This window comes from Vulpes lagopus, chromosome 6, assembly GCF_018345385.1.
Source record: "Vulpes lagopus strain Blue_001 chromosome 6, ASM1834538v1, whole genome shotgun sequence".
Lineage (NCBI taxonomy): Eukaryota > Metazoa > Chordata > Mammalia > Carnivora > Canidae > Vulpes > Vulpes lagopus.
Genome location: NC_054829.1, coordinates 10,018,521 through 10,027,089, shown reverse-complemented (window position 1 = coordinate 10,027,089; position 8,569 = coordinate 10,018,521). Strand labels below are relative to the sequence as shown.

Genomic DNA, 8,569 nt, shown 5'->3' with positions numbered 1-8,569 from the left:
GTGTTATATGCAACTGATGAATTATTGAAAACTATATCTGAAACTAATGATGTATTTATTATGTTGGCAAATTGAATTTTAAAAAAAGAGGGATGTCTAGGTGGCTCAGTAGTTGAGTGTCTGCCTTTGGCTCAGGGTGTGATCCTGGGTTCCTGGGATGGAGTCCCGCAATGGGCTCCTCATGGGGAGAACTGCTTCTCCCTCTGCCTGTGTCTCTGCCTCTTTCTCTGTGTCTCTCATGAATAAATAAATAAAATCTTTTAAAAAATGTTCCCTCTTTCATTTCTGATTTTAATTGTTTGATTCTTCTCTCGTATTTTCTTAGCCAGTCTAGCTAAAGCTTTGTCCATGTTGTTGAATTTTTCAAAGAACCAACTCTTGGTTTTGTTGATTGTTGCTATTGTTTCTTTTAAAAAATTCTTTATTTTGTTTATTTCTGCTTCAACCTTTATTATTTTTTTTCTCTGCTAGTTTTGGGTCAGTTTGTTCCCTTTTTTCCCCCTAGTCTTTTAAGGTGTGAAGTTAGGTTGTTGATCTGATTTTTCCTCTTTGTAATGTAAATGCTCACAGCTACAAATTTCCCTCTGAGTACTGCTTTGGCTGCATCTTGTAAGTCTTGGCTTGTTGAATTTTCACTTCCATTTAATTTCTAATTTCACTTCCAAATAGTTTCTAATTTCTCTTGTGACCTCCTCTTTGACTGATTGGTTGTTTAAGAATTGTAATCTCCATATATTTCTAGATTTTCCAGGTTTCCTTCTGCTACTGATTTTTTAGTTTTGTGGTTGGAAAAGTGCTTTGTATGATTCCAGTCTTTTCAAATTTCCTAAAACTTGTTTTGTGGCCTAATATATGGTCTACCATAGAGAATGTTCCCTGGGCACTTGAAGAAAATGTTTATTGTGCTGTCATTGGGTGGAGTGTTTTGTGTGTATCTATTAACCCAGCTAGGCTCTAGTATGATTCAAGTCATTCTTCTCCTTAATGTTCTTCTTTCTGATTTCCTATTGATTACTGGAAGTGGATTATTGAATCTTCTATTACTGGGTTGCTATTTCTCCCTTCAAGTCTATCAATGTTTGCTTCACATATTTAAGAGCTCTGATGCTGGCTGCATAAATATTTATAATCACTATATCTTCTCAGTGAAGTGAATGACATATTTTGTTGCCATACAGTTTGTATTTTATAAAGTCAAATATATCAAGCTTTACTTTTATGACTTATGAGTTTTCATCTTGTTTAGAGAGGCCTTACCCACTTTGGCATCAAAAGATGCATTAACCAATGCTTCCTTCAAGGGCATTGTTGTTTTTTATGTTTTACTGTGTGATCTAACCAGAGTTTCAAACACCAATATTTACTGTGGGTGTGAGTCTTTAACACTCTGACTGATTGTGATCAATTACAATCCCCCTGGGGAGCCCTGAGCACAGTGCCCCCAGACCGGGCATGAGTGTAGACCCCAGAGCTTCTTCCTTGTTGAGTGATCTACCTGGCTTAGCCTCTCCTCTTTCCTCTTTGTTTGTCACACTCCTACCAATACCTAAACAATTAATTAGGTATCCTGACCCACTTTCAGAGAAGCCAATCTCCTGCCATTGCTGACTTTCCATGTCTGTTATTAAACTGTGGGTTTCAGCCAGCATTTCATCTTGCCTAGCACAGTGCCTGGATGATGTACATGCCCAATGCATATGAATTAAGTAAATACATGAATCTTACTACGATCCAGATCCCACACATATAGAGGGAGACCTCAAGATAAGAAGATTAGGGACTTGCTCCTCACACTCATGCTTGGGCCAGGTCCACAATTCTTTAATGTCATCTAGGGAGGGGGCCTGAAATGAAAGAGTATGGTTGAACCCAGAGAGCCAGTCATTTATGCATGGGGTTCACCATCTTTCCCATGAAGAGGGGAATGTTGGTGTTCTCATCCTTGATAATGCCTAAGAAGGGCCAGTTGAATGAGATGGACAGATGCTTAGACCAGGTGTTCTCTTCTGAAGGGATGACTCCAGAATATTCTGTGACATTCTCATCGATGCTCAGCATAGCCTTATGCATGGCCTGGAGGGAAGAGACAGACGGACCTGTTTGAGGCAGAGACAGGCTTCACCATCTCCCACCCAGAGCGGGGAACAAAGCCCAATGTGATGAGATGAGAGCTGTTCTGGGGCCTCAAGGAGGGGATCTTTCCAAAGCCCCATTGAAAAGCTGGGTATTCCTAGCATTTCCTTGAAATGACAAATGAGCAGAATTGCTGGCTGGGTGTCTACCATTTGAGCATTTTTATTAAAGGATCACAACATTCGCAACTGAATCATCATGCTGTAGTAGAAAAAAATATGACTTTCCATCACAAAGATCTGGGTTTAAATCCCATTTTCCCCCTAACTAACTGTGTCACTTCAAGGAGATGACTACTCTTCTCAAAACTCTGATTTCCTATATGTGAAAGTGAGACCTATCCCGTATGGACGCCCAGGACTACTAAGGTGCTTCATGTGAGGAGTCTCAGTAGCATAGGTGCTCAATAAACATATGTGAGTGCATAATGCACGTGTGCATCTGCGTGTGCATCTGCGTGTGTGTGTGTTTATGTGTATGTGTGAATGGGACCTAATAAGTCAGAGTTCTTTCTCTAGTAATTATGGGCTCCATCAACTGGTTACCTAACATCTTTGAGGACACTTCTCCTTAACCATTTTCCCCTATGGGTCTGGCTCCTTCTTGTGTCTCATGATCATACCCAGGCCTCTCTCCTTCCTGGCAGGTCCTTCCCCATCCACGGCCTCCCTCCCTGCAGGCACACAGGCCTTCACCACCTTCCCAGGCCTCTCCTGACTCCACCGGCCGACCCTCACTCTCCTTCCTCACCAGCCTCCACCGCCTCCCAGGGAAGCAGCCACAGTCTCAGCAGGGAGACTTCCTTGCCCTTCGTCCCCATGGCTCCTGCCTCGGTTCCAGTTTCAGATGTCCAGTGCCCTGGGGCCCAGGACTCGGAGGGGGGCCTTCTCTGTGCCTGGTCCACACCAGCACTCAGATCCCAGCCGGCCATTGAGCTGTGGTTGTGTCTTTGGTCACCTGCAACTTTCCTGAATAAACGGCCTCCTTAGGTGAAATCCCTCGTTAACTCAGACTCAGTGGTTGGCCAATAGCTCCTGGTGTCACTGACACAGGGGACAAAAGTCCTTTGAAATCCCTGAGCCCAAGCCTGTCTTTGTAAATACGGGTCCATGGAGGCCCAAAGGAGGGAAGGCCCTGGCCAAAGATGACACAGAGGGTCAGTGACACAAGCACAGAGGAAATCCCCAAAATGCCAGAAGCTCTTGAGGCCACCTCCTCCAGGGTCACCTGCCCACACTCCTGTTTGAGTGGCTCCAATGGCCCTCCAGGGGGACCTCAGTCTGCAGGTGTGCTTGTGTCCCTCTGTCCCTTCCCCCAGACCCCCTGTGAGCTGTGTCCTTGGACACCCGGCGACAACCCACCTTGGAGGCCCCTTGGTGGAAGGCCCCATCAAGGGCCCTTCTTCAGTGATCCCAGAGAGGTCAGCCTCGGCGCTGAAGACCTTGGTGATGCCCATTTTGCTCAGGACGGTTTTCAGAGATGGACATTTTGGGCAAGCACAAACTGGCAGACCTGTCAGGACGGTTGGGAAACAAAAGGGTTTTACACGTTGAGTGTTTCATTTCTGGCTCTTTCTCCCCTCAGTGGCCCCTCTCCCTGTCCACACGAGGACTGGGGTGTGCGTGGGTTTATCCAATTTCTAGCTTCTCCAGCCCCTGGGGCCAGAGAAGCACAGGGGTGGGCTTGTCCTGTAAAGTCTCAGGAGCTGTGTCCCGCCTCCTCTGAGCAGCCCTCCAAGGCACTCCCTGGGGAGCCCTGAGCACACTGCCCTGCAGGGTCAGGTGCCCCCAGACCAGGACTTCTCTACTTCTCTGGGGGGAACGTCGGTGTGGTGCGGGTGCCTGGGGACATTTGCTCAGTGAGGCATGTGTGAGTGCAGGGGCTGAAAGCTCAGCTGCCCCCTCCCGGGGGGACAATGTGTGGTCCCCAGAAGGGTCTTCCAGAGTGAGGAGGAGGCTTGACGTGACCAGATCTGGGTTGTGCCCCACCTGGTTCTCCTTCCTCGACCTTGGTGCAAGGAGCACAGGACTGGGGGCCAGGGCTGGGGGTAGGAGAGGTCTTCAAATGCTCTTTCAAGTGTAACCTTATGCTCCTTGTATTTTCACATTCACTGGTGTGTGTGCGTGTGTATTATGCGTCCTTCCGGATAGTAACTGTGTTCATTCTACTTGCAATGTCTTTGATTCCTTTTCTGTGTTCATGCACCTCATGCTTACGTGCAAGTGCGTTGTGGGGCACACATGATAGAGTGTTCCGGGGCTTGGGCGCCGCATGGCTACAAGCTGTGCACTAGTCCGGGCTGCAGGCTCTCGTGTTGCTTCACTCCGGTGACCTCATCAAACTGCCCTGGTCTAGTGACAGAGGAACCCAAACCTTGCTCTGTGTCCCCCTTCTCGCTTCCCTGAGGCATGTGCTGGCCCTGGGACAGGGGAGGTCCATGTCTACGGTGGGGCAGGGAGTCCCCCCGGAACAGGCCTGGAGCCCTGTGCCACGTGAGTGATGCAGGCCCGTGTCTGGAGCACGGAGTCGGGCACAGTGGTGCGGCCCCCGGGGTGTGGGTCCAGCCTCCCCCCCTGGCCAGGCCTGCCGTGGCCACTCCTGGGTCGTTCTCCAGTTTGAGGATCACCTGGCTTGTCTCTTTTCCAGGAACTTGGCCAGGACCTCCTTGCCCAGCTTGCTCTCCAGCTGCTGCCTCTTCCTGAGTTTGGGCAGGATCAAGAAGGCGCTGACTCTGCCCTGGCAGCGCTGCCTCAGCAGCCAGCTGGAAAGCTCCTTTTCCCAGTGGAGGTCAAACATGCCCAGGCGGCTCATCATGAGCACCTTGATTTTGGTGTTTTCACTCACGTAGAAGTCTCCTTCCACGATGTGCTCAAACTTGAAATTATCCTCCCATTTGCCTGGAAAGTTGAAGGTGGGAGATGTGCATAAGTGTGCCAGGAGGAGTGCCCAGGTCAGGCGCTTGTCTCTGAGGCTCAGCTGCATCACCTGTAAATTGGGGTTACAAGGATCCCATCAGCTTACTGAAAGGCTTCATGGGCTTGTACTGAGGCTAGAGGAGGTTCTAGAATGTATATACTGCAGAAGCGACATGGCACCAACTTGGGTGGACAGAGCAAGCATTTTGACGTGGATTTGATGTTGGCTTGTGAATGGCCTGAAGATGATTAACGAAAATTATTAGGTGTAGTGGGAAGCTCCCCAAGTCCTACTCAGCACCTCCCTGTCCACATACCCCTGCCCCTTTTTGTGGGAGGTTCTTGTCATTCAGGGAACCCCTCTCGCCCCCACTCCAAGGCTTTCCCTGGACCACTGTGCAGGACGCAGGTGCCTGGGCAGGCTCGCCCCCCCACGCCAAAAAAGCCGCCTGTCTGGGCAAGTCAGGGTGGGAGGGTGCCTCAGGGACCCCTGCGCCCAACTCTCCCATTGGACAGAGATGGACACGGAGGCTGGAGAGGGGCCAGACCCTCCAGAAGCCCCCCAGCAGAGCCAAGAGACCTGCCCACCGTGGCCCCAGGCTCTCCATCATCCCGCTGTCTCCAGAGCGAGGAGCCCGCACAGTGAAGGAGGCAGCCCTGGCCTTGCTCTTCCCTTCCCCGCCCCAGCCCCTGTTTCTCTACCTCAGAGTGCCCTCTGGGGCCTCTCATGCCCCCCACACGGCCATCCCTCAGGGAGGAAGCCAGGCTGGATTTCAAGGTCAGCTGAGCACCTGCTGTGTGAGCATGAGATCCCGTGTTCCTTGTAAGGTGTTCAGTCCCCACAGAAACCTGACAACAAGGGCACTATCATGCCCTTATTGCAGAGAGGAAGCTGGAACCTCAAAGTGGTACAATGACTTGCCCACAGTCACGTAGCTAATAATCGGCAGAGGAAGGATTGGAACCCTGGTGTTTCTGCCTCCAAAGCTGTCCCTCCTCCCGCTGCACTGGCGTTGTCACAAATGTGACCCAAGAAACCTCATTCCCTCCTACACTCTCCTAAAGCTGCTTATTGGACCTCCCTCCTTGGTAGAGATTGACAAGGCACAGTGGGACATTAAAGGCTCTGAAAAATCCTGCAGAGAAGATGACAATAAGACTGTCCAACTCGTCATCGCCTGACCTTAGTTGATCACAGAAAGTATGACAGTGGTCGTGTGTGGGAAACTGAGTCACGCATGCAGAGATGCACCGCCATATCCCATCCCACACTTCCCAGGAAAGCTTAGACCGGTTAGATTATTTTTGCGTGTTTCCTTTCAAACCAGCTCAGGCTGGTGGTAAAACCTATCGTGAAAGACAATGTAATTCACCAGAATAAGAGTTGGGTCTCTGTCAAGATCTTGGACCAAATCCACAATTTTTCCTTGGGTTCCCTTCTCTATGTGCTGGTTGATCTGTTTCGTGGCCTCCTCTGTGTCTCTGAAGTTGACGGAGAAGTGATACAGCATTGTGACATCCTCCAAAAACTCATGCACTTGCTTCAGATTCTTATCCATGAAAACCACCCTTGTGCTGGTCAGCTGGAACTGGCTGGCTGACAAGTTGAAGGTGTCAAGGAAATGCTGCAAGCATTGTGGGTATTGGACTTAGGTGTCTCCTTGAAGTTAAAATCTAGGCCCTGTAGGATCTGGGTGCCAGTGTTCCCTTTGGTCCCCAGGGAGAGCTTTGTGAAGGCTGTAGCGATGCTCACGGGGGAGAAGAAGGTGTTGTTGGATTTTGGGGCCAGTTTGTGGTACAGGCTGAAGGCCAAGTTGTCCAGTTTGGTGGCTATGTTGGGGAAGCGTCCATGCTGATGGAGACTGTGATCCTGCCTGGGTGCGATCAGGGAGCCAGGAACCTGATAGCACAGACCTGTCAGCAGGAGGAGAACCCAGGGGATGGAGGATGGCATTGTCCTGCAAGAGAGGGAGAGAGGGAGAGAGGGAGAGAGAGAGAGAGAGAGAGAGAGAGAGAGAGGGAGAGAGAGAGGGAGAGAGAGAGAGAGAAGGGGCACCCACCCAGGTCAGGCCACGTGGTTGAGTCCCCCGGCCGCTGACTGTCACCATGTAGAACACAGAGTTTGCTGAACCTCTACTGCGTCCCGGCCCCGGCCAAGCACTTTCCTACGTCCTCATCACAGGACAGAACAGTAGCAAGGCCCTCGCAGGGCTTGCCACGTGCCGACCCCCGTTCTAGGCACTGTGCCATCTCATCTTGTTGCCCTCTTGTAATGACCTATGACCTGGGACAGTTGTCCATTCACTGATGAGGAGACCGAAGGCCAGAGAGGTTTAAGCCACCTGCCCAAGGCCACAGAGCAGGAAAGTAGCAGGAGGAGAATCACAGACCCGGGCCATCTGGGTGGTGGGAGTTCACGCTCTTCATGGCCGTACAACCACCTGCAGTGGCCCTTGCCCTGTGCGCAAGCGCCATGCCTCTGTTTTGCGTAACGGGAAATTGAGGCACAGTAAGCATGATGTATGGGTCCATGATTACCCAGGAAGCAGGTACAGGGATGACTGGATCTGGAATAGGCCCCCGTTGGCCCCCATTGGCATGAGGCTGTTGTCCAGAAGGGGTAAGCGCTTGCCCAGTGACACAGAGCCAGAAACCCAACCTGGCTGACTGTGGCCCAAACTCTCCCTGACTCCCTACACTTCCTGCTCCCTTTCCTTGCAGCTGCTGCAGCCCTCAGGGTAGGGGCATCTGAGCCTGGCGTGGATTATGATCTGACCCTACAATGTTCCGAGTCTGGGGGATGCTGCTGACAAAAGCACTGAGGCCCCTTCCCCTCAAGGTGCTCAGAGGCATTAACTTTTATTTCAGTGACTTGGGGCTTGGAGAGCACACAGTTCAGGGACTTTCTGAAGGCCACACGGCTGGCCAAGCAGCGCTGGCACCAGGCAGGTCTGCAGGCTTTGTGCCTGGTGCTCTGTACAAGGTCATGTTCGCCTGATAACTACCTCCCTGAAGCGGGAACTTGGCTGCTTCTGAGGCTGAGCACACCGGCAGTCAGGGGTCTCAAGCTCAGTACCATTGATACTCTGAGCTGGAAGATTCTATGCTGTGAGGGGCTGTCCGGTGCATGAGAGGATGTTTAGACGCATCCTAGACAAAACTTGATGCCAGTAGCAATGTCCCCACTTGCAGGTATGACAATCAAAAAATTTTCAGACGTTTCCAGTGTCCCCTGGGGTCAAAGTGCCCTTGTGTAGGGGGAGGAGGGATTCAAGGCCGTGTGTCCTTGGGAGGCCTCCTTTTCCCTAGGTGGACAGACGTCTCATTTCAGAGCAGGTCTGGGTCAAGTGAGTTCATTGTTCATTGGGGCACAGAGTCCACTGGTCCCAGTTAGTTTGGGGTGTCCATGCTTCTTGGGTGGGAGCCCTGTCAGTGGGGAGGTCTCAGGATTCTGCTATGACATTTTGTGGCAGGCTTTCAAGACACCACAGCAAATCTCTTCACCTGACACTGTGGGAACT

The 8,569-nt window shown here is 51.0% G+C and overlaps 1 protein-coding gene across 1 annotated transcript; it reads right to left on the bottom strand.

Annotated features, from left to right (window-relative positions):
* Positions 1-1,805: 1,805 nt before the first annotated feature.
* LOC121492491 (alpha-1-antitrypsin-like protein CM55-ST) lies at positions 1,806-7,002 on the bottom strand. Its single transcript, XM_041757774.1, is given in 7 exon segments — positions 1,806-2,096; positions 2,884-3,101; positions 3,495-3,611; positions 3,613-3,645; positions 4,760-5,032; positions 6,402-6,681; positions 6,684-7,002. Coding segments are annotated over 7 exon segments (1,455 nt in total). The 3' UTR covers positions 1,806-1,881.
* Positions 7,003-8,569: the final 1,567 nt, after the last annotated feature.